Below are 25,930 nucleotides of genomic sequence, written 5' to 3'. Positions count from 1 at the left end.
GTCCGCGGCCAGATCTCAACATATGTTTTACATTTCATTTTTTTAATGACTAACATACAACGGTTGGCCAAGGGATCTGTGGAATAAATTTAAAGTATGTAGTAGAACACTATGTAATAGTATTTATCTACAATTGATGTCCTTAACCCTGGGCAATATGGGCCTAGGGAGGCTCAGGGATATTGGTATTCACAGTACACCATTTACAAATGTTTAAACTCAATTCTATTCCCCAATCAAAGCTTTAAAACAACAGTTTGCTCTCTGCCTCATGGCAAAATGTGTAGAATTGCAGGATAATAGCTTTAAAGCTGCAACAACAAAACATGTCTGCCCCATGACAAAATTAAAACTGCTACATTTTCTCTCAGATGCCAAGAGCAGGGTATTTTAAATGCTCCTTCCCAGGGCCTGGGTTCGCCCAGCAATGCACAGCAGACAATGTAAAACTCCTTGTAGGCCCTTTTAAAATTGCACTCGCGTTGTCATCTGTTTATGAGGGGGTCCCTGAAGAATTTGCTATCACAAAAGGGATCTCCGGCCCCAAAAGGTTTTGTGAACCCCAAACTAGCACAGACCTAAAGACACTAATGCAACATTATCAAAATTCTATTGAGAAATAAGGATATGAACCAATGATTTATATATACACACATCAATATGAACACATCTTTATAAAGCAACATTTATTGGCAGTAATTAACTTGTACAGAGATCTGACCTCACTACCATATCTTCATGACTGACATAAAAGGCAGCTGTAAAAAGCAATTTACAGACGGTTGAACATAAATTGAGCAAATTAGCATAACTTCTCTAAGCTGCGCAAAAAGCAATAGAAAGTAAAATAACAGCCACAAATAAGCATAGAACCTGAATGCCACAAAAAGGAGAAGGGCAAACCAAATACCACAATGGAATACGAGCGTGTACAAGTCATTCTGAAATCAAACTTTATGTCTAGTACAAGAACCACTGTTGCCTGTAGTTCACAGTACAAGTATTTTCATGGGTTCGTGCATCAGGTCATAGTGAGACCATCGGTTTGGGGGGGAGGAGACTCCAACCAGCACAAAACATCTCATGATTCCAAGAGGGGTGTTCAATGTGAACTATTTGAACAGTTGTAAAAGTGAACCATGTGATACAAAAAATACCCACAACTGTCCAGTTTATCCCCCCACCAAATTTGATTAAAACAATAAATGAACAAATCAGACTGCCTCACAATGGTCCATTATGAGACATGCATCTATGTAGTACGCAGGGGCTACAAATGTTTTCTTTCCAAAAAATCTGGACAACGGCATCAGTGTGTTCATTTTAGATGTTACAACCTGCCAATGATCTGTCAAATTTATACAAATACAGTATCATGCTATTTGATCACGTCAGTAGATGTCTCTGTCAAACAGGAGGGTGGATGTATTATGTGTTGTGTGACACGTGTGTGGATGTACAAGAAAGTTATATCTTAATGCGGAAGGCTGTGCACTGTGAACCAGGAGACTCTGTGGTAGAGGGAGTCTGGACAGTAGATTTGAACAGGGCCTTGAGGATGGTCTGGGGATCCACCTCAGGTGTGGGCTGAGAGGAGGCTGGACGACCCCCGGGGCGGGACAAAGAGAGGGGCAGACCCTCTTTCCTTCCACTGCCTGGTGTGTCACTGAGCCTCCTGTGAGAGAGAAAAAGAGGAGATCCATGTAAGATTTTATGTGATGCTGAAAGACAACGTGCATTGCAATTGGAAAGGAAGAAATCATGCACTACAATTTAATACTGGAAAGTTTGATTTACATGCAACGCAACCAAGGGGGCAGTGAGAAATATGAATATAACAGAGACAGACGGAGAGAGACTTACAAAAGAATGGGCTGGTCTGAAGTGATGACATTCCCCTGTATGTAAAGATTGCACTTCATGGGCTGGCCTTGGGAAGATAATGAATAAAGATTTAAGAAAGTAAAACCAATGTATTTTCAGATAACTATTCATCACCACCTGCATCATTACCAGAGGCCGGTGCCCAAGAAACTCAATCAACCTTAAAATAAATGTTGCCCTTGCTGAAGGCCCTTACCATCCAGACAGCGGTTGTTGTATTTCCTGTAGGCGCTCACAGCGTCCTCCTTCCTCACAAACACCACTTCAGCAATCCCCACCTTCACCAGCCTCGCTCGCTTCAAGGCACCGCACACACAGAACAGCTCCTGTGGACCGTCACAAGAACACAGGAAAAAGGTCAGTTGAATGTGATAAATGAGTCATGGCTGCATCATAAGCAGGTCTGCAATTTACACACAGCTAGAGAATCTAAAACAGCAGAGAACTGAACAGCGTGAGGCACTTACCACTATGTCCTCTTCAGTGACACGGGGGTGCAGATTATTCACTGTTATCTTAGTCCCCTCCAGAGGACTGAAGGTAGGCTGAAGGGGTGCACCAAAACATTTTACAATCAAATACATATACAGCTCATACCAACACAACAAGCCAATGGTAGGCGTTACGTTCATCTATCGTCAACGAGAGAGAAGTAGGTTGAATACTGACCCCGAGGCTTGCTATGCTGCCAACTAGTGATGTTAAAGGCCCAGTGCAGTCCAAAATGTGACTTTCCTGTGGTTTATATACATTTCAAAACTATGAAGTTGGAATAATACTGTGAAAATTATAATGCCTTTTTAGTGTAGGAGCCATTTGAAAAGACCACTTGAAATTTCAGCCTGTTGAGGTGGGATGGAGTTTTGGGCTGCCTGGTGACCTCACTATGCGGTAAATTAGTCAATAGACAAAGAGTTCCAAACCGCTCTGCCAATAACAGCTAGTTTTCAGTTTTCTCCTCCTCACTCAGACAGTCCTAGCAAAATTATTGCTTGAGAAATTGCTCTTTGCTAAGAATACATTTTTGTTTTCGATTAAAATCTTCAAAATAAATCCCATTAGGCACTTAATTGTTAGCCAGAAATTATTTGATACTGAGATTTTTAAAAAATGGATGCAGTTGACCGTTAAGTCGGTTAGCCGCCATCAATATATTTAACCGGTCATGCTTATCAGTCTATAGTTTAATTTGCATAACTTAGTGGAATTAAATTGCCGTGTGTTTTCATTAGTTCGTTATGCATCTTATTTATTAAATGCACGCCGCATACAGAGCCTAGTTTGAGTAGAATATCACCTGTCGGGCATTGAGCACTCGCAGCTCCTCAAACAGCTGGTTGCTACCTGCTTGGAGTGAGACGTGTTCTTATAAGCCCAGTCATTGCGGAACAATTCTAAATGCAATCGCGTGTTGATGTGTGTCTATTCAAAAGAGGATCCCAGCTTTCTATTACTACTATTTGTATTTCTTAACTTCTAATATGAAGCAAACTGCACTGCTTTCCAACCAGGGTAGCCGATCTGGCATGGTTAAAAAAAACAAGTGCACGTCCTCTCCATTCAACCACCACCTTGCAATCTGAGCTGGTGGCAGTTACAGGTTGAAAACATTTACTTAATTGTTTGAAACATGGACGCTTTCCTTCATATGAAAAATGTCAGTTCCTTTTACGCATGCAAAGCATTTTCTGTTGGTCACATTATTGTACTGTTCGGAACTAATTTTACCGCTTGTTAACCGGTTAGAGCAGGGGTGGGAAAATCCAGTCGTCGGGGCCTGATTGGAGAAAAAGTGTGACACCATCCGTAACAAACAACTGATTAATCAAACTGCATTCTAAACTGAAGATCATGATTTGGTGATTATTGGAGTCAGGTGGGTTAGCTGGGGCAAAACTGACACCGATCAGGACCCCGAGGACTGGAATTGCCCACCGCAGGGTTAGAGAGATACTTGGGGATTTTGACAAGGAGGCCATTTATCTACTTCCCCAGGAACATGTGGATACCATTTGGATGTCTCTGTCCAGTATGAAGTTAGAGGTAGTTTTGCGAGCCAATGACAACTAGCATTAGCACAATGACTGGAAGTCTATAGGTATCTGCTAGCATCCCTACCAACACATTCCTATAGAGATTACCTTATGTAATCCAGCGCTCAAGTAGCTGGGTGAATGGACATGTGGATACTGACCTGTGGGGGCGGAGGAGGCTGGGAGCTGGGCTCCGCTGTGGGCCCTGCCTGCCTGAGGGTCCTGGAGATGGGCTGTAAGGCGGGAGTAGAGGAGCGGGAGGCCCCTACACTAGGGTTGGGCCTTGTGGGTGCCACAGGCACTGGGGGACGAGGAGCGGTGTATGCATCGTTTTTGACTACTTTAGTGATGGGGGTTGACATGGAGAAAGGGCAGCCCATGGTGCCAGGCTGTTGGAGAAAGAGAGAAAGCATTGAAACTTTTCAGTGAATGAATGGAAAGTTTTGAGAGTGAGATACCAATACAGCCAGTGTGGCAGTATTAAAGGGATATTCAAGTTACATTGAATAATAAAGAATTACAGATAATTTAGGGAAAAGAAATAGAAAATCTAGCATAGTCTTCGCACCCGTGACTGCATCATATGGTTGCCAGTAGTGGTCTTCATCTGTTTGCTAGGAATATCATCATCACCTGAGAAAGACTGAGGGGGAGATGGTACGTTACTCACTCACATATGCATTGCAGTGGCGCATGACCAGCAGAAATCAACCAAATTCAGTTGATATACTCGAAAGATAATTTGAATCAATTCTGCCATCTAACCTTCTGATTCTTATCTTTTCAAAAAATGTCCCTTACCTGGGAACCCCTGCTTGGCATGTTCATACGGATCCCACTTGACATCCCTACCGGTCTTTGCTGCTAAAAAAAGAAAAGTTAAATAAAATCATTATTCAGAAGGTGAATTAATATATTTGACTCTAAAAGCATGCTACCAACAACTAAATAGCAAATAAGCCCAGTTGAATTTTAAACTAATTTCCAATTAACTTTAGCTATCAACTATGTTTGGAGCGAGGCAATGCTTTACCACTATAAACAATGCAAGAATTTGCATTTTCTCTTATCCGTGCACATCTTGAGCGACAAGAGGGTCAATTCTGTCTAGTAGCTAAGCCTGGATAACATTAGAGCAGATCCTGGACCCGTAGTTACTATCACTTTGGAGCCAACTGTCAGCCTGATCACTTACCTGGATGGTTTTGGTGATCTTCATGGGTGCTGCCATTCCTTGGCTTGGTGGAGCTCCGATGCTCCTCTTGAGGCTCAGCCTATCACGAGCATCCATCATCCTCTTAGGTGCACCCCCCAGCTGTGGCGTAACCCCAGCTCTAATGTTCATTCCTTGTAGGTTGGGGGTAAACTGCCTGGCATTTGCACTGGCAATGTCGTTGGTAGTGTGTATCTGTATCTGCTGCACATGTGTCTGTAGCTGTGCTGCTGGTATCGGCTGTAAACTCTGTGGGGTAACATTAAATGTATTCTGTCCTCCTTTCCGTGAGTTGATCATCTGTCGGGCATCCTGGACCCCACCTGCTCCTCCTCCGCCACGGATTCGAAAGCGGGCATCTTTCTGGCCGAGTTTCTCTCTGGCATCCTTCACTTGAAAAGCTGGAGGAAGCGAGAGCAGGACAAGAGTGAGCAGAAGGCAAGAACCAATTCCAATGTCTGATCTGACTTGTAAGAATGCTTAACAGAATGTAATGTAGTCAACAGTAAAATGTGTAGTTTGAAACAGAAGATTATTTTGTAATGGGGCTTAGGTAAGAGACATCCAGATCAGGCATATACATGAAGTCTTGAAGTCTCAATAAGCATTTTTTCAATAGGGCAACAGGCAGGTCCTCACACAAAATACCTGCTTCAACTCTGGCAAAAGGTATTATTTCACCCATTACCTTGAGCATTGCTCCAAAAGCTGTTCAGAATTAAATAATTGTTTGAGTTCCAACAAAGTAATTCCGTTGAATATTTGATACTACTGAAAATCTATCCAGGTCTGGTTTTTGGTTACCGGTTCCCCCTCCTCCACCAAGTCTCTGTCTGACATCTGTCATCCCAATTTTCTGTCGGGCATCAAAGGTCCTCCCGACCCCTCCTGCACCCCTGCCGAACATAGGCCTGAAAGACAAGAAGAAGAGGTCGACATTGGTAGTCAACTAGTTGTAGCCTAATCCTACATGATCTAATATCCACATTTAGCAAAACACACATGGAGTGCGTATAAGACCAGCTATAGTATTTGATTTTGTCCTACATTCAGTATGGCTCTCTAGGTATACTCAAAGCTATAAACAAAATCAAATAGTATAACGTTAGCTGTTCTGATATGCGCTCCTTGTGTTTTCCAAAATGTGAATATTAGATCATGGAGGACTAGGCTACAACTAGTTGATTACTTATGGCTCTAGGTAGAGATCTACAAGACTGCCGCGCTCTGTACCATATATATAGGTATACTAACCAGCTAGCTATGTTTTCGCGTTTGTAACCATTGTTAGTTTATAGCTAGCTACCTAACGTACATTCCAACGAACTGTTTACCTTATTCGGTTCTTTTTTGGTCGATAGCTAACTTACCGTCATCAAATGCTGATAAAACATTTTTTTACCTTGTTAGCTAACTAGTTCAACGGAGCCCTGATAAATAGCTAGCTGCGCGTATTTGGCTCGTTGATATCAGGGAAATCAGTGTCTGCAGTGAAGCGATATAATAGCTACATGATTGTAGCTAAACCAACGGCGAGTACAGGCCTTGAACAGGACCGCTGAGGAATTGAAATAGCCTAGGCTTTCTGGAAAATGAATTCCTTCATTACGTTGAATGATACAACTCAAGGCATAACGTTCATAAATTGCATTCAAACTCATAAATTGCTAAATTAATACATTTTAACTGTTTCTTTGTTGTTGAAACCGCGTCGACGTATCACTTCGTCCAAAGAAATATCTTCCATCTTCTTTGACTCAAGCGCGTGAATGATCGTAACTGGACAGAGAAAAACGAGAAGAGACTATGGAAGGCAAGTTGGATCAAAAGTGGCGAACTCAATAAAATATTTATTCGAGAGCTCCTTGAAAAACTACATTGTTGATATAATTACGTATACAATTTAAATATATCTATGTTTGAAATACCAATACAGATCTATTTTACTCTTACATTTGATTAGCAAGATCTAAAAACCAAAGTGTATTATTTTAAGAGAAATTCATATTTTATATGGTTTTAAAGGCCTATTAGGTTATGTGAAGTGTCAATGATCACATCAATGCCATTGGTCATCAGTTAACAAAATATTATACTTTTAACATAAAACAAACAAATATAAATAAATTACACAGCCTTAGAGACCTCTGGTATCGATTGCTCTTCACGAAGTAAAAAAAATGCGGGAGGTAAATTAAACGTTTTATCTTTCCCATCAACCTTTGCGCTCAAAATCGCTTGAAACCAGTGTAAATAAGTAAAATCTCGTAGAAAAGCTATATTTTACCTGATTAAATGGAGGAATGACAACGTAGAATTATGTATCACATAATGCGCTCAGAAAATAAAATGCAGCTGTAAGTTTATACTTTTTGAAGTGAACGCCAATGGTCAACACCATGAGTGTAATAGTCTGCATAGAGAGCTAAGTACTGCCCTCGACCATCGATTGGTTATGCCTTAAACTGATGAGTAAGGAAAATAACGACGCGGGGTGACGCCCGTGTCCTCGCCTAGATTTGCGAGATCAATTTTTGAACGGGTACAGGTCCGCCTGTTTCGGTGACTCACCTACTTTGTGAGATGCCTTGCGGGACATGGATCTGCCCTGACCTCTCATGTAAAATATAAACCCCTTTAGGGATATTGACACAAGGTTACACAGAACCAGAATGGAATTATATTTTCAATGATTGTAACGTGCTATTACATAAAAATAATACTTACTGCAACTTCTCCAAAACCTCTTTCAACATAAAGAACATCTCTGCCTTCTATTTCTCTAACCACGTTCCATCAGCAGTTTTATGCGGATAATGTCATACTGTATAAAAACATTTTTTTCGACAGAGTAGGCACATTTACTATTTAACAAAACACATTTGAACTTTAGATTTTTATTTGGTTCATAAAAAGTTGATGTTGTGTGCACACTACGCACTGATTTTAATGTTCAACAAGTCAGTTTAGTGGAAACATACCACTGGTGGGAAAATGTTCATATTTTCTTTATGCTGATTTTGGAATATATACATCTGTTGCCAATTGGTTGGAAACCTAGCTAATAACCATGTTTCCATCCACAGTTTTATATGAGTATAGTCATACCCTATGAAAAAAATCCGAAAGCTGTGATGGAAACAGGAAGTTTCGGTACAATTGTATAAATGCAGACAGGTAATGTGTTCCTTTCTACATGGTAGGATCTTTTTTTGTTGGTAAAATGAATGATGGGTAACATGGTTGTGGAAACGCCTTTATTCGCAAATATTGATCTAGTAACCATCATATCAAACTAAACTTGGGAGTCACACGAAGACGACGTGGTGGGTGCCCCTCCCACTACGATTTGGGAAACCATGAAGTTTATTAGGCTACAGATTAAATAATTTATGATGAATTTCACAGGGTGGTGAAAGTGCACAGTGATATTGATGCTCCTTTCCAATAAATATTAAAATACGTCATCACGCCCAGATTTTTATCAGCAACAAGTCCGTTTCTTGGAAACACCACTGGTGGGAAAATGCGCATATTTTTATACGGATTTTTAAATATTCACATTAAAATCTGTTTTCGATGGAAACCTACTAGTTATTGACCATAAATTGTTTCCGGCATTTCGACCACAACCCGAGTGCATTTAACTTTGTGCCACGAGGTGGCAGTATTGTATATATATTTACAAAAAAATACATATACAAAAAGGTAGGAACACTGTAAAACCAAAATGTCACTATAAAGTTATAGAAACATACAGAGCAGAGTGAATCCGTGTGTGTGTGTGTGTGTGTGTGTGTGTGTGTGTGTAAGGGCATGATATAGTAGATGATTTTTAACTGATCATTTTTTGTCATATAATTTCCTTCCTGACCCTGTGTGAGCATGACTAAGTATGATGCCTTGTATTTCTGTCCCATATCTGTATTTTCTCAACGCATGCCTCCCTCATCCATCCTACTGTCCCACAGCCAAGTGGTAAAACACCTTCCCATGCAGAGCTGGACACAGGCAAAATCAGATGAATCAATGTGAAAGGTCTCTCATGTGGTGAAATATAATTTCAACCACAAAATTGTATTTTGTAGCCTCCTTTCCAGTCCGTAATGAAACAAGGTTCCATTAATGCACCATAAAAGTCAGTAAAACTGTTAATTATGTTTGTCAGTCATTTCATGGAGGGGTAATAACCAGAGGCAGTATAGATTCTAAGCATCTCTGGTAGTTATAACCACTACAGAGCAGTAGAGATGCGTGGGTAAAATCACTGGGAAAGCCAAGCCAGAAAAAACGACAACATACACCAGATGACCAAAAGTATGTGGACACCTGCTCGTCAAACATATCATTCTAAAATCATGGGCTTTAATGTGGAGTTGGTCCCCCTTTACTGCTAATGGCGCAGCGGTCTAAGGCACTGCATCTCAGTGCTTGAGGCGTCACTACAGACACCCTGGTTTGATTCCAGGCTGTATCACAACCGGCCGTGATTGGGAGTCCCATAGGGCGGCGCACAATTGGCCCAGCGTTGTCCGGGTTTGGCCGGTGAGGCTGTCATTGTAAATAAGAATTTGTTCTTAACTGACTTGCCTAGAAAAATAAAGGTTAAATAAATAAATAACAGCCCACTGTTCAGAGAAGGCTTTCCACTAGAGATGGAACATTGCTGCGGGGACTTGCTTCCTTTCAGCCACTAGAGCATTAGGCCTGGCTCTCAGTCGATGTTACAATTGATCCCAAAGGTGTTCGATGGTATTCAGGTCAGGGCTCTGTGCAGGCCAGTCAAGTTGTTCCACACCAATCTCAACAAACCATCTGTATGGACCTCACTTTGTGCAAAGGGGCATAGTCATGCTGAAACAGGAAAAGACCATCACAAAACTGTTACCACAAAGTTGGAAACACAGAATCGTCTAGAATATCATTGTATGCTGTAGCATTAAGATTTCCCTCCACTGGAACCAAGGGGACTAGACCGGAACATGAAAACAGCCCCAGACCATTATTCCTCCTCCTCCAAACTTTACAGTTGGCACTATGCATTGGGGCAGGTAGCGTTCGCCTGACATCCACAATATCCAGATTCGTCAGTCAGACTGCCAGATGGTGAAGTGTGATTCATCACTTCAGAGAATGCTTTCCACTGCTCCAGAGTCCAATGGCGGCGAGCTTTACACCACTCCAGCCAACGCTTGGCCCTTAGGCTTGTGTGCAGTTGCTCGGCCATGAAAAACCCATTTCATGAAACTCCTGGAGAACAGTTCTTGTGCTGATGTTGCTTCCAGAGGCAGTTTGGAACTTGGTAGCGAGTGATGCAACCGAGGACAGACGATTTGTACACGCTACACACTTCAGCACTCGGCGGTTTTGTGAGCTTGTGTGGCCTACCACTTTGCGGCTGAGTCGCTGTTGCTCCTAGACGTTTCCACTTCACAATAACAGCACTTACAGTTGACCGGGGCAGCTCTAGCAGGGCAGAAATTTCCCAAACCGACTTGTTGGAAACAGGCATCCCATGACGGTGCCACGTTGAAAGTCACTGAGCTCTTCAGTAAGGCCATCACTGCCAATGTTTGTCTATGGAGATTGCATGGCAGTGTGCTTGATTTTATACACCTGTCAGCAATGGGTGTGGCTGAAATAGCCAATTCCACTCATTTGAAGGGGTGTCCACATACTTTTATATATAGAGTGTATGCGTTGTGATAATTGCGTTGTTTGTTCTATAACTTGTAAGTTCATATGCCTTGTGCTGGGATGTATGCCTAAGGCAGAGACAGTAAGAAGACTCAGTGGCAGAATAAATTCAACCACACCTTTGTTTCATCACAAAACCGGAGAGTAATCTCTGTCCGGTAAAGTCCACAAAGCATATTGCATGTAACAAACAGTTTCATGACCTACAGCATGGTGAAGAAAGTAATGTTTCTGACATTTTCGGACTACTAAACAACTATTGATTTAGAAACACAGAGAGTTACTGCAAGTCGCAATGAAAACAGGAGCTGCCTCCACTATTTCAGCACCATTTCAACTTCGACATTTCAACACCATCAAATCACCTATGCTTAGTCTAATACAGGGACAACTAAAATATACCAAAAACAATTTAGTCCAATCAACATAAGCTAAATATAATGTGGCTGTCCATGGTTCTGATGTGTGTGTGTTTGTGCGTTCATGCAAGAAGAAAAAACATGTTGACTCACCCTACTTGTAGAGAAACGCCAATGTCATCCTGCTCTCTTTCCTGTTGACGAAACAGTCTATGACTCTGTCATACAGTACAGTACACACTTGTATTTTTTTTGCCCTAGGCTACCTGGCTAAAATGCTTGCTCGCTAGCCTAACTTTCTTTCATGGGCAACGTTAGCTAGTTAACATTAGCTTTCTACATCTAGCTACAACCTACACATTGAACTCCCATCCTCTCAGTCCAGGGGCCAATGTATGTTATGATTGGATCAGAATTGCCGTTATAATCATTGGCCAGTATGGAGAATTAAGTAAAACCACAAGTCCAAATCCCTATCTTCATCCATGGCTAATTTAGGAAAGGGTCAATTTTAGCTTGTTAGACACCGGAGGACAACAACACAATGAGATGCAACAATTCAAGTTGCTTTGATCAATGACATATTTCTCTGTGCTGGGGTGAAGCCAAATCCAAACTGGCTTCCCTTGACACCTTTTTGGAGTTTATCTCAGCGCTGATTGGCTATTATTTTATTTAGATTTTTTTTATCAAGGGGGACAATATGCTCGCTCGCTGGCTTCCCTTGCATTCAATACTACGGGAGGCAGAAATGTCAAACCATTTATGACCAGACGGCATGAGATAGATGGCCTACACACAGAGAGAAAGAGGGGCGCTGTTTTGCTCTCTAGGATACTTTCTCTGGTGAGATACGTTCAGCCTCTTGCGCATTGAAAGACAATTATGAAAACACAGAAAGACGGAAAATACATACATTTCTTTATTGGTACATTTTTTGGGGGAAGCCTGGCTTCCCTTGGCATCCATGAATACACCCAACTGCTAAATAGCGTCTACTGACTTAGCCTCTTCCTCTCTGCGACTATGTTTGGTAAGAAAAAACGTTGTATCCCAGAATGCCCTCGCTACGGTCCCCGAAACGTCCACACAGCGTGGCACACACACACACACACACACACCACAGTTCTTTGGTGCCTCCGTCGGATGAGAGGATAAATTCTGCAGCACAGCGCCGTTACAATTTGCAATGGCTGCAGCTTTGTCCCGTGCTCTCAAATTGCCTGGTAAGAGACGCGTTGCAATTATTTGGGAAATAGATATAAGACTTGATTAGGTGAAAAGGATGTTGTGTAGTCTTTGTACCAGTCGTGTCTTGTCTCAATGTTGTTTTGGTGCCATTCTGTTAGCTCATGTGAGCTAGCTAGAACAGCCAGCCAGCTAGCTACAGTAATGTTGATTGCAATAACACAAAATGTTTTAATTTGTTTAATGACAGTCCAGAATTGAGAGGTGAAATACGACACTTATTTTCAATGTTTGATATTTCGTTTCTTTTCAAGCTTTAATAGAAAAACATTGCATCATTCACAATCCTATGTGCCTCACTAGCTAGCTACTGTACAGTACAGTAAGGTGCCACATCGAAGTCGCTTGATTGCTCAGTGCTCACTGTCATAATAATGTTATAACAGATTTAGGTACTTGCTTAAATCTCGTGTTCAACAAATAACTACATATAAGGCCATGTAATGGGGGTCCTTCATTTAACTTGGCAATTATTGTCATGCCAAACAATGAGCAATAGAGTCGGCAAGAGTACAAACAGATCTGGGACCAGGGTAGGACATAATTCATTTGGTGTTAAAATAAACAATACTTGAGTAACTTCCCTGGCCTTTTGGGATGCCTATCGTTCTATCAGGCACCACCATGCTCTATCAGATCATTCTAGTTTTCACCTGGGCCTTGTTTCCTAAATAGATCCGAAGACCCCTGTCCTGCAGTCAAATGACCAAATCGAGCTCTAGTGGCCTCAAGGGTGGAATGTTGTTCATATTTGTCAGAATATCATAATTCATAAACATTATCCAGTGTTTCTATGTCATATGGTTTTGTTATATTTCAGTCTTCTGTGATATATATTAAGTGTAATATTGGGATGCAAACTCAAAATGTAATACATTTCAACTGTATATCTGACATACATGTACAGGTGTCTTCATTTTGTTAAGCCCATAACCATGTGTGTGAGGTGTATACTTTTGTTTCAACGTAGATTTGTTTAAGACTACCAAGAAACAACTCTGTGTGACCCTGATTTAGCCCACTGCAGTAATAGCTTAACCGTGTGTGTCTTTGTGTGTATGTCCCTCACAGGGAAGAAGGGCTCGGAGCTTGGAGAGTATGACCCCCTCACTCAGGCCGACAGTGAGGACGAGAGCGAGGAGGACGACCTGGTCCTCAACTATCCCCGCAATGGCTTGGGGAGGGGCAACTGCATGGGTACAGGTACCTCAGAGCTGAGAGGGAGCAGAACAGGGAGGCTCGTAGGGGATGAAGATGAGGCAGAGGAGGAAGAGGAGGACGATGATGAGTGGAGAGAACGGCTCCCGGGAAAAAAGAGGCAGGAGAGAGAGGAGAAGGGCATGCAGTACTGGAGCCAGAGAGAGACAAACAGGGATGAGGGAGTAGAGGATGGAGGGGGGCTTGGGGCCTCTGGTGGCCCTGGATTTGGTGTCAGTGCCAGTGCTGACCCGGACGGGAAGAAGGCTAAGGTGAGGGGAGCCATCCGGGCAGCGTTTTTCCTGGTGCCTCTGGTCTGTGCCATGCTGGTGGTGCTGCTGTGTGCCTTTTTGGTGCCTTGTCAGCATGGGGAACTGGACAAACGGCCGCAGTGGGAGAAAGAGCTGGGTGATCATGTGGGAGGTGAGTGAGGAGTCTAATGTATAAACAATACACATGATAACAGACTACAGTTTACCTGTATGTTGCTGGTTGCTGATACCAATACACCTCTCTCTCACACCAGAGAAAGAGAGAACTACAGGTCAGGTCCGACTGGTCAGACTCTGAGTAGACTAGTGCTTTAGATTAAGATAAGCACACAGTCAACATTACAATAAAGTCAACTGTATGAGAAAGCAGTTGAGAACACAAAACTCAGATTTATCTGACTGTCTTAGTCAAGGGGTGGATATTACAGTCTGGATTACTATGATTACACATTACCGTGATTATTATAATAGCATGTTAGCAACGCAACCGCAGGTCTAGTTTAGTAAATAATAGTTACAAACCGTTCCTGTCTGTAACAGGGGTTTTCTTCTTCTTTAGGTGTTACCCCACCTCCTCTTGCACTGTGGGATGTTGACAATGACTCAGTTGAGGATGTGCTAATAGGAGTCACTCAAAAGAGCAACAACACCCATCTCTCCAGTTCTGCGGTGAACAACAAAGGTATCTATGGAAACAACAAGGGACATTGTCGTAGTAACGAAGAGGATATTTTCAACCCTCATTTTTAGGCGTAATTCTCTCTCAAGCCCACCTCCTCACTGTACACCATACAAATCTACCAGTGATTATATAATATTAATCTCCATATCTAATCCTGCTAGTCCCAGTAAACTGCTGAGAACACACAATTTGCCACATGTAATAAACCCCACCCACCTTTACCCCCTTCTCTTTCTCCCTCTCTGTCTCTCCCAGAGTACAGTGTGGTGGCCCTATCTGCATTCAGTGGTGAGGTGCTTTGGCGGAGGGTCCTCGGGGAACCTGTGGAGTCCATCCAGTGTGGGCTGCAGTACGAAGCCCACCCATCACCACTGCCAGCAGGGGGCGCTGCCCTCAGAGCCCTCCCCAACAGCGCCGTTCCCCTATCTGGCCAGAGAGACAGAGCTAGTGGCCCCGTTTGTCTGCTCATCGAGTCTGCACACCTCACTGCTGTCAACGGCACCACAGGTCAGACAACAACCACAGAAATGTATGGCTATTAATGGTTCCGTTTCACAGCTACAAGCATGAACATTTTAGTGGTTGTGTAGATGTATTAATAATGTGTTGTAGTTAACAGTGTAATGTTCAGTAAGGAGTAACCTATTGTATTTCCCTCCTCAGGGAAGAAGCTGTGGTCGGTAGCACCAGGGGAGATCCAGTCCCAGGCAGTTTCCCTGACAGATCTCCAAGGTGACTCTGTTCCTGACTTGCTGATTGCCACTTTACCTGCTGACCAGGTATGACAATCTCTAGCTTGGCACCGATACATATTTTTTGCTGTAATAAGACAATTGTTACTATATAAATCATATTATTATTACAATATAGACCATACTCCCAAATCTTCAGAGTCACTGTGTTAACAACACTCATTTTACAGTCAGTCTAGAATGCTCCCATAAAACTGTCTCAAACTTATTTTCAGGTGTCTGACCTCTCACTGCTCCTGCTGTCTGGGCTGACTGGAGCTCCGCTTGGACATCCCGTGACCTTCAACCTCACAACCTTTGATGTCTCTGGAAAGCTGATTGGTCCCCTGTTTCATGAGACACAGCTGGGGGCATATTACATTCTATTTGGACTAGGTAAGGGATTCATTTTATATCAAGCACAGTGACTTTGAAAAAAACTGTTTCTCGTCTGAAATCAATAAATGTCTGATAATGTATCTGCTATACTAACTCAGGCACTGTAGAGGCTGTATCCCTGGGAGATATTTACACTCGGGCTACTGGAAAAACACCCATATCCCCTGGTCTAAGACTGAAGGACCCCGGCTGGGAGAAGCTTAGGAAAACCAACTCCTCCCTCATACACATCTCCAGGTAAGGCTAAGAAAGTGCTCGGTTACACAATTACAATAGAGTGCCTGTTTGAACGAATGTTTGACTTTCTCTGTCCAGTGGAACTGAGCAAGTGGAGTTCTTGGTCCCCCTAGTGGCTGGCTTGTGTAACAACCACAACAGCCTGGACTCCATCTCCAACCTCAACTCCAGCCACAGTGACTGGGTGCTGGTGTGTGGCAAGCTCTCCAGCAAGCTCTCTGTGCTGAGAGAGAAGGACGCACACACCGAGTGGACTCTTACCTCCTCAGCCATACACAGGTAGGAAATATGGTCACCATGATATATGGAGAAGTTTATCATTAGGGTGTATATGACTAAGCGTAAAAGTGACAGCTTTAAGTTTTATTGTCACGTGCACAAGTGCAGTGAAGTGCCTTTCTTGCAAGCTCTTTTCCCAACAATACAGTAATAAATATCAATATATAAAACTATAAAGTAAAGTAATACCCTATAACAGTGGTTTTCAAACCTCTCCTCAGGGACCACCAGAAGTTTCACAATTTAGTTGTAGCCCTGAACTAACTCAACTACTTGACCTAATCAAGGCTTGGTAATTAGCTGACAAGCTGAATCAGTAGTGCTAGTTCTAGAATTGTTCAAATATATGGAACGAGTGGGGATCCCCGACGGAGAGGTTTGAAAACCCCTGCCCTATAAAGTTATAGAGCTAAAATAACCTGAATCATTTATCATTGTCTCAGTCGTCCAGCACCAGGCCAATTCAACGATGATGGAATCCCAGATCTCCTCATACAGAAGTCTGGGGCCTCTAGAATGAGAAAAGTATAATCTCCTTCTACAAACACTTACACCTATAGCTATTATACTTCTCAGACAGTTGTACATATTTACAAAGATGACCATCCATCTCTGTGATCTCAGGTTCAGGTGGTTGATGGAGCCAGTGGGCGTAGTCTGTGGGAGACAGAGTTTATTTGTCCACGCCTTGACCTGGAAGGTACTTCAATCATGACATCTGCTCAATCAGCTTTCCTTTTCTGGGCCGGTGACCCTGTCAGACCACCAAAGAACCTCACCAAGACAACTGTGAGTCCCTTGTTGAATCCTTATAAGGAGCAGGAATAGATTTTCTATGAGAACGTGTTATGTTGCTTCATCCTTCAGTGGTATAGGCACAAGGGTTGGGGTCAATTCCAATTTAATTTGAAATTGCAATTAAATATTTGAATTCACTCAAAGTGGAGAATTTATGTTGAATTCAATTCAAATTTCAACAATCGGCAAGTTATGGAATTGGAATTAGACTGTTTGAACTATTTGAATTGGAATTTAATATTTGTACATTTTCCAGTTAATGGAATTAATGCAGTTAGTATTGAAAAATGTACTGCATGATTTGTTTAAAATCATTTAAAGTTGTATTTTAATATTTCCAGGATAGCTAAGCTGTATGAATATTGATATGATCAGCCTGAAAGCCTGAGGGAATTTAATTTTGAAATGTAATTTGTGGAATTGTTAGGGATAATATTCAATTCTTGGAATTGACCTAGCATTGGAATTTAATTATCTCTGAATTCAGACTGACCGTAGTCATTTAGCAGACACTTTGGATAATTGACAAAAATTGAATTTTAATTGAATTAATTTGAATTTACAGGAAGAGAGAATTGAATTAGAATTGAATCAGTGGAATTAACCAGAACCCTGCTGCCAGAATGTTAACAATAGTCAATGTTCAGGTTGGCAGTCGGAAGATAGAAAGTCCCTTTTGGTGTCTCCTGTAATTTGTGGAATTAACCCCAGCCTGATAGGTAAAGGATTACATATTTGTGCCTGTCGTACTATGGAGTTCAGTAGCTGAAATCTATTTCAAGTCTTGCTCTGTTAACAGGTGGCACCAGGGGCGGTTCAAGCCATGCCAGTCATCCGAAAGCTCTTCATGTTACATCCTGCATATCCCACAATCCTTCTGGAGCTCGCCAGCACCACAGACACCATTCTTACTGCTGCAGGTGATGCGTGATGTGCTGTATTTATTATTTAATAATTGTGCATATGATTATGGCTGTTGTTAGTAGCACTGCTGATCAACTGTTTCTCCCCTTTTCTCTGTCTTAGTGAGTTACCAGGAGCCGCAGAAGGATGCCTCCTACATTACTGTGTCCTCCCGGCCTACCTCTGGCCTGGGGCCTGGGTCGCGGGTGGTGAAGAGCATGAGCCTCAGGGCAGCAATCACTGCTGGACAGATTGTGAGGCTGGGAGAGAGCAGCACTGCAGGGGTACCAGTCAGACCTGGAGTATTTGAGATAAACAAGTTCTTCAGGCGTCTCACCTTCAAAAACCATTAGGTAAAAAAGGGAGGGAACATAGCTAAGTATGTCCAGAATATGCTTTATATGACATGATGTTTGTGGTGTCTGTGTAGTTTCAGGTGACAAAACACATCATTTTGTTTTCCTGTGTAGAGAGGAGTTATCACTTGCTGGTTCTACATGATCAGAGGGAAACCACTGGCGGGACCAAACCTGTGGAAACACCATGATACACACCGAGTGAAGGAGATTTATCTCAAGCTGTTTACATTTCCACTTTTGTCCAAAGTACGATTTTAATTTCTATTATTACTCATCTCACTTGCGGAAAAATATTTATTTAGCTGTATTTGTATTATATGTGTATATATTATGAGTTGACTGATTTATTTATGACTAGTCCTTTTTATTGAATATTGAATTTAATATATCAATGACTATTTACCTTGTTTGGGGTGTATGGAAATCAAAATATGTAAGTACATAGAAGAAACTTCTGCAGATCAAGCACAATGATTTGAAAGGTAGAGGTGTAGGTGTAAGTTGTCCATTGTACAATTGGCACCTCACTCGTTTAGTATATTTTTAATCTACAGAATGAGAGGCAATTACCCAGTTAATTCCTCCAAATACATTCATTCTCCTCTCATATCCACCTTTTCAATTAGGCAATTGAGGTCTGTGTTCAAGCAGAATTACCAAGTTAGGTAAAGGGAGTCTGAACATACACTGCTCAAAAAAATAAAGGGAACACTTAAACAACACAATGTAACTCCAAGTCAATCACACTTCTGTGAAATCAAACTGTCCACTTAGGAAGCAACACTGATTGTCAATAAATTTCACATGCTGTTGTGCAAATGGAATAGACAACAGGTGGAAATTATAGGCAATTAGCAAGACACCCCCAATAAAGGAGTGGTTCTGCAGGTGGGGACCACAGACCACTTCTCAGTTCCTATGCTTCCTGGCTGATGTTTTGGTCACTTTTGAATGCTGCCGGGGCTTTCACTCTAGTGGTAGCATGAGACGGAGTCTACAACCCACACAAGTGGCTCAGGTAGTGCAGCTCATCCAGGATGGCACATCAATGCGAGCTGTGGCAGGAAGGTTTGCTGTGTCTGTCAGCGTAGTGTCCAGAGCATGGAGGCGCTACCAGGAGACAGGCCAGTACATCAGGAGACATGGAGGAGGCCGTAAGAGGGCAACAACCCAGCAGCAGGACCGCTACCTCCGCCTTTGTGCAAGGAGGAGCAGGAGGAGCACTGCCAGAGCCCTGCAAAATGACCTCCAGCAGGCCACAAATGTGCATGTGTCTGCTCAAACGGTCAGAAACAGACTCCATGAGGGTGGTAATGAGGGCCCGACGTCCACAGGTGGGGGTTGTGCTTACAGCCCAACACCGTGCAGGACGTTTGGCATTTGCCAGAGAACACCAAGATTGGCAAATTCGCCACTGGCGCCCTGTGCTCTTCACAGATGAAAGCAGGTTCACACTGAGCACGTGACAGACGTGACAAAGTCTGGAGATGCAGTGGAGAATGTTCTGCTGCCTGCAACATCCTCCAGAATGACCGGTTTGGCGGTGGGTCAGTCATGGTGTGGGGTGGCATTTCTTTGGGGGGCCGCACAGCCCTCCATGTGCTCGCCAGAGGTAGCCTGACTGCCATTAGGTACCGAGATGAGATCCTCAGACCCCTTGTGAGACCATATGCTGGTGCGGTTGGCCCTGGGTTCCTCCTAATGCAAGACAATGCTAGACCTCATGTGGCTGGAGTGTGTCAGCAGTTCCTGCAAGAGGAAGGCATTGATGCTATGGACTGGCCTGCCTGTTCCCCAGACCTGAATCCAATTGAGCACATATGGGACATCATGTCTCGCTCCATCCACCAACGCCACGTTGCACCACAGACTGTCCAGGAGTTGGCGGATGCTTTAGTCCAGGTCTGGGAGGAGATCCCTCAGGAGACCATCCGCCACCTCATCAGGAGCATGCCCAGGCATTGTAGGGAGGTCATACAGGCACGTGGAGGCCACATACACTACTGAGCCTCATTTTGACTTGTTTTAAGGACATTACATCAAAGTTGGATCAGCCTGTAGTGTGGTTTTCCACTTTAATTTTGAGGGTGACTCCAAATCCAGACCTCCATGGGTTGATAAATTGGATTTCCATTGATTATTTTTGTGTGATTTTGTTGTCAGCATATTCAACTATGTAAAGAAAAAAGTATTTCATAAGATTATTTCTTTCATTCAGATCTAGGATGTGTTGTTTAAGTGTTCCCTTTATTTTTTTGTGCAGTATATTTTGGCTGTAGGGTAGAGTGGGGTATGTTGAGCCATTTTTTATATTCAGCATCATTCCGTCAAGGAAAATACAGTATTCGTTCCAACATCAATGTCTACATATATTTCAGGATGTTGTGTATCCCTGAAAATAATCAGAATTCATGTAAACATTTAAGTTTTGAAAACAGCTCATTCAAAAAAAGTGGTTTCTTGGCACAACTTACCCCGGGTATGCATAGGGATAGGGTAGGTTGAGCTACCTTGGAGTAAGTGGGTGCTGGTAGGTCAAAGTTTAATTCATGGAATGGGGGTGTGGTATATTGTATATCTGAAATGTATGCCTACATTCAGATATAGATCACTCTATTCAATATTATTAACCCTTCCATTTCTTGACCAGTTGTCAGGGACAGGGATGTTGTTTCAATGTGCCAATTCATATGCAAGTTCTCTGCATGAGGCTACTAAGCCCATGAATGCAAAAAAATAATAATACTAATGGGGTACTAAGGACATGAAAGTGCTCTGCGAGATTCTTGATAGGTTTAGCATGCTCAGACTGTCATCAGATAAGACCTTGTGTGCCTCTGCTACTTGGTCACATGATTAATGTTGTATGGTTTCTTAGAAACAAGGGGTGGCTAAACTAACCTTAAGGCTCAACTTACCCCACAACAGCATTTACTGATATGCTACTTACTGAAAGGTTTACATTTCTTTAATCAATAACTATTGTAGTGATGATACATTATTGCTGATTGCCATGTATGGTAACTGTGCATTTTATTGATATTTGTAAATATTGCTGACATACTGGAAAACATTTCCAGATCACATGAAGAAATAAATGTACTGCTGCGATTCTTGCTGCTACAAATGTAGTGTTTTGTACTACAGCTGTACTACGGATTCAGCTCCGTTTGCAATACATTTTCATAAAAACACTTAATTAATCATGAGAAATATTTGAGTAAAAGGAGGGCGCAGGCTCAGAGGCGATGCTTGGGTGCATCCAAAATAATCTCTCTCCGCATTGCTGCGAGCGTCAAAGGCTTGGAAGATGGTGTCGGTCTTGGTTCGTCAGGCCAGACTGTTGGTGTTGAAAAACAGTCGTGTACCAACATTTTCTGGGTTTTATGCTAATGGTTCGGAGAGGCACCATCTCATTACCGAACAGTTGTGTACTGAGCATCAGGTGGTATTTTGCCAAAACCCAAGGTGAGTGCTGTCTTGTGAAAATATGCGCAGGTCATTAATGAAATGAATGAGTGGGGAAGGAATTTAGTAAAGGTGCCTTGAAGTTATTTGTGCATGATAAAATAGCCAGGCAAGATTTGTAATTATATCTTACAAATTAATAGGAATGTTTAATCGCAGGTAGGATCTCGGTGAGCCTATACCTCTCCATTTCACTTGAAGTGTTATAAATACATGCCTGTTTAAATGTGTAAAGCATGCATCATGTTGTAAATTATTTATGACATTCATTTTTTATTTTATCCTGGTTGCCGTTGTGTATAAAATCACACAGCATTGCAGGCTAACATAGATATGTTTTTGTGATGGAATTGTTGACAATGGTCCAGACCTCATTTGGCATCTTCCGGATTACTGTGGTTGTGATCCCCTTCCTGTATGTCAGAACTCTGATCAGCAAGAACTTTGCTGCGCTGCTGGAAGAGCATGACATCTTCGTCCCTGAGGATGATGACGATGATGACTGAAGGGTCTGTATGCTCCAACATATATGACCTGGGTATGTTTTATGTATAATGATCAATAAAATCAACTTCAGACGATTGATCTCTTAACATTTAAGCAATAACGATGACATTTGACCTCACGGAAGATGAGGCCTATTACTGTATTCTCCCTCAACAGAGCGTAATGTGTCGCCTCTCAAGACAATGGGAAGACGTGTGACAGCTGAAAAGACTTGAGGATCTCAAACTCAAAGCCTTTCTGGTGCTAATCTCCCCATCCATTGTGATGTGTGCCTGCCTGGATACAGAGCTGTTTTAGAGAAGTGATAGGACTAATTCCTCCCTAGTGATAATGGTTACCTGCACAGATAAGTCTTACTAAATAAAATAGATCGATGTGCAGAAGGAAACCCTTGGATCAGTTGCTTTTGATTTAGCCAGTGATATCTTCTACATTGATGGAAATATTTGTTCTGTTTTCAATCATTCTGGGGATATTGATTTACTTGGGAAGGCCTTAATCAGGTGACAGGCCTGCATAGGTGTCCCTATTTATCTGGTTTCTGATATAGGTTATCAGAACCCTTGGTGCTTTTTATTCCAACCGGTTCCATTTGTTTTTGATGAACTGATCTAATAAAGTCGACCTATATGTAATGTACCTCAGTGGCATGTCATTCATGACAATTCAGAGGCTTATCAACTAATAACTGGCTTATTGAATGGGAGTGGGTACAGGGTAAACACAGTGTCCATGACAACCAAACTGATATTTCTTGGTCTCAGCATCCATCTTCTGAACTTAGTGATCATAAGTGCTAGTTTGCACAAATACTTCTGTATCACATTAAAGCATCTCTACTGTGGCAACGCAGAGGAATAGCTATGCAGTGCACAAAGAGAGCCTTCCAACTTCAATTGGGAAGTAACAGTCCCATGACTGTTTTCACAAAATGAAAACATTTGTACAATGAGGACTTGACAAGATTGGGTATTATGTGTATATTTACAGTTCAATAAGGGGAAGCCTCTGTTACACTGGACAAAACAGGGTGGAAAGTACAGGGAGCAGTTCAATTGTCATGTCCAACATAAAATCTGGACAGAAAGTCCGCAGGGCGTGGTACCTCCGTCTCATGGAAATAGCGCATAATGTGGGTCTTCTGCTTCCAGACATTGATGGTCTCCTGCAGCTCCATCTTACCCTATTGTAACCAAAAGTATGCAAAGAAAACATCACTCACTACACTTGATACGTGACCACTGAGCTTTGTAAATATTCCGGTCGAAGTTGTTTTCTTCGAACGATTTGGATGCGTCACGTAAAATGATGTAGAACATGACAGCCCAGTTATCTAGACAGTTTGTATCTCGGTCTAGCAGTATAACACTAACCCACCGTACCAATAAGAAACTAGGCTAACTGCATGAGAGAAAATTGACTGCTTGGGAGCAGAGTAGACTAACCTTAATGACAAGCATGTCAATCACACGGGGGTCATTGACGTGCTTGTTCCTGTCAAACATCTCCCTCACTTTGTCTGTTCCCTGGCGAGCTGTGATGTCCAGCTGGAAGGTAGTCACTGTGGGACAAAACACAAGATGTCATCCTATAAAATTCCCACAACAAGCTTAAAGAAATACACATATTAATGCATTTACTTATCACACTCCCTACTTATCAAATTGCTAATCATGTGGCCTATCTGCAAATGTAGGAAGTGTATTGTACTGTCCATTCATAAAAAATAAAAATAGTGATTAATGATAATAAACTAGCTAGCTGCTAGTACGCTGAACAAAAGTATAAAGATGCAACATGCCACAATTTCAAAGATTTTTCATATAAGGAAATCAGTCAATTTAAATAAATTAATTAGGCCCTAATCTATGGATTTCACATGACTGGGAATACAGACATGTATCTGTTGGTCACAGACACCTTTAAAATATAAAATAAAGTAGGGACGTGGATCAGAAAAACAGTGAGTATCTGGAGTGACTACCATTTGCCTCATGCAGCACGACATCTTCACAGAGTTGATCAGGCTGTTGATTGTGGCTTTTGGAATGATGTCCCACTCCTCTTCAATGGCTTTGCGAAGTTGCTGGATATTGGTGAGAACTGGAACACGCTGTCGTACACCAGCGCATCCCAAACATGCTCAATGGGTGATGTGTCTGGTGAGTATGTAGGCCATGGAAGAACTGGGACATTTTCAGCTTCCAGGAATTATGTACAGATCCTTGCGACATGGGGCAGTGCATTATCATGCAGAATCATGAGGTGATGGCAGTGGATGAATGACACGACAGTGGGCCACGGGATCTCATCAAGGTCCATTCAAATTGCCATCGATAAAATGCATGTGCTCAGTGTCCGTAGCTTATGCCTGCCCACACCATAACCCCACCAAGAGGCACTCTGTTCACATTGGTGACATCAGCAAACTGCTTTCCCACACGACGCCATACACACTGTCTGCCATCTGCCCGGTACAGTTGAAACTGGGATTCATCAGTGAAGAGCACACTTCTCCAGCGTGCCAGTGGCCATCAAAATGTGTGCATTTGCCCACTGAAGTCAGTTACAACGCCAAACTCAAGACCCTGGTGAGGACGACAAGCACACAGATGAGCTTCCCTGAGACAGTTTCTGATTGGGTTTGCACAACTGAAGTTTGTGCAGAAATTCTCCGTTTCCTCAGCTGTCCGGGTGGCTGGTCTCAGATCCTGCATTTGAAGAAGCCGGATGTGGAAGTCCTGGGCTGGTGTGGTTACACGTGGTCTGTGGTTGTGAGGCCGGTTGGACGTACAGCCAAATTCTCTAAAACAATATTTAAGGTGGCTTATGGTAGAGAAATAAACATTAAACTCTCCGACAACAGCTCTGTAGTAAGCATGCCATTTGCACACTCTGTGGCATTGTGTTATGTGACAAAACACATTTTAGAGTGGCCTTTTACTGTCCCCAACAAGGTGAACCTGTGTAATGATCATGCTGTTTAATCACCTTCTTGACCTGGCAGGTGGATGGATTATCTTGGCAAAGGAGAAATGCTCACTAACAGGGATGTAAACAAATTTGTGGAACATTTCTGGGATCTTTTATTTCAGTTCATGAAACATGGGACCAACACTTTACATGTTGCAATTTATATTTTTGTTCAGTGTGGACACATCATGTTAGCTAAGTGTGGCCATAGATTGAAAGTATATGTTAGCTTACTTAAATCGACAAGATATGTAGCCAATTGAGCTAAATAAATATATAGCTAGTGCCTTACAGCTGGTTAACGTTAGCTGTCTTAGCACGACCTTGACGCTGGGATCCAGCTCGTGTGGATCTAATACAAAGGGAGAGCTTATTTACCTGTGTTTGGAACCTCTCTGTACCAGGCACGATACAGTTCCCGAACTCGGCGCTTGGCTTCATCCAGATCCCTGCTGAAAATCGGTTTAACAACTTTAGCAGCACCAGCGGCTGTCCGGGTCGCCGCGCTGGACGCCATGTTTGTTTCTTTTATCTTATTCCCTGGTTAGCATCGTTTATAATTCTGATTTGAAACATGTATTAGTGCTGCCACCTGGCGTAGAGGGGGACATTTATCTGCTTCATGTGGGCTCACCATCTCAACCCCATCGAACACCTTTGGGATGAATTGGAACACTGAGTGCGAGCCAGG

The 25,930-nt window shown here is 42.4% G+C and overlaps 3 protein-coding genes and 1 non-coding gene across 7 annotated transcripts; 2 read left to right on the top strand and 2 right to left on the bottom strand.

Annotated features, from left to right (window-relative positions):
* Nucleotides 1-667: 667 nt before the first annotated feature.
* Nucleotides 668-6,925, bottom strand: poldip3 (polymerase (DNA-directed), delta interacting protein 3). 2 transcript variants are annotated; one of them, XM_029728034.1, is made up of 10 exons: nt 6,810-6,925; nt 5,935-6,041; nt 5,113-5,531; nt 4,719-4,781; nt 4,486-4,560; nt 4,079-4,306; nt 2,352-2,429; nt 2,081-2,210; nt 1,864-1,930; nt 668-1,675 (listed from the first exon to the last, which is right to left on the bottom strand). In XM_029728034.1, the coding sequence occupies exons 1-10, from the start codon at nt 6,875-6,877 to the stop codon at nt 1,468-1,470; spliced, it is 1,443 nt and encodes a 480-aa protein (XP_029583894.1). In that variant the 5' UTR covers nt 6,878-6,925; the 3' UTR covers nt 668-1,467. The 2 variants fall into 2 exon arrangements, with proteins under 2 accessions (XP_029583894.1, XP_029583895.1); XM_029728035.1 differs by having other exon boundaries at nt 4,719-4,778.
* A 660-nt stretch (nt 6,926-7,585) lies between these two features.
* Nucleotides 7,586-7,740, top strand: LOC115172005 (U12 minor spliceosomal RNA). The gene has a single exon (XR_003871345.1). It is a non-coding gene; the product is annotated as a U12 minor spliceosomal RNA (small nuclear RNA).
* Nucleotides 7,741-12,251: 4,511 nt separating this feature from the next.
* On the top strand, nt 12,252-22,903 carry LOC115171323 (protein FAM234B-like). Of its 3 annotated transcripts, XR_003871175.1 has the most exons (15): nt 12,252-12,412; nt 13,506-14,054; nt 14,463-14,585; nt 14,841-15,092; nt 15,249-15,364; nt 15,553-15,712; nt 15,814-15,952; nt 16,031-16,231; nt 16,675-16,756; nt 16,856-17,020; nt 17,829-17,949; nt 18,056-18,285; nt 18,403-18,537; nt 22,184-22,297; nt 22,423-22,903. XR_003871175.1 is itself a non-coding variant. In XM_029728030.1 (13 exons), the coding sequence occupies exons 1-12, from the start codon at nt 12,376-12,378 to the stop codon at nt 18,283-18,285; spliced, it is 2,175 nt and encodes a 724-aa protein (XP_029583890.1). In that variant the 5' UTR covers nt 12,252-12,375; the 3' UTR covers nt 18,403-19,011. The 3 variants fall into 3 exon arrangements, 1 of the variants encoding a protein (XP_029583890.1); XR_003871174.1 differs by having other exon boundaries at nt 22,184-22,903; XM_029728030.1 differs by lacking the exons at nt 22,184-22,297; nt 22,423-22,903 and having other exon boundaries at nt 18,403-19,011.
* A 328-nt stretch (nt 22,904-23,231) lies between these two features.
* On the bottom strand, nt 23,232-25,788 carry ndufa6 (NADH:ubiquinone oxidoreductase subunit A6). The gene is made up of 3 exons (XM_029728033.1): nt 25,618-25,788; nt 23,712-23,827; nt 23,232-23,449 (listed from the first exon to the last, which is right to left on the bottom strand). The coding sequence occupies exons 1-3, from the start codon at nt 25,754-25,756 to the stop codon at nt 23,318-23,320; spliced, it is 387 nt and encodes a 128-aa protein (XP_029583893.1). The 5' UTR covers nt 25,757-25,788; the 3' UTR covers nt 23,232-23,317.
* Nucleotides 25,789-25,930: the final 142 nt, after the last annotated feature.

The sequence above is a fragment of the Salmo trutta genome, chromosome 32 (assembly GCF_901001165.1).
Source record: "Salmo trutta chromosome 32, fSalTru1.1, whole genome shotgun sequence".
Classification (NCBI taxonomy): Eukaryota; Metazoa; Chordata; class Actinopteri; order Salmoniformes; family Salmonidae; genus Salmo; species Salmo trutta.
Note: the sequence above shows the minus strand (reverse complement) of the source record. Positions and strands in the feature narration are given on the sequence as shown.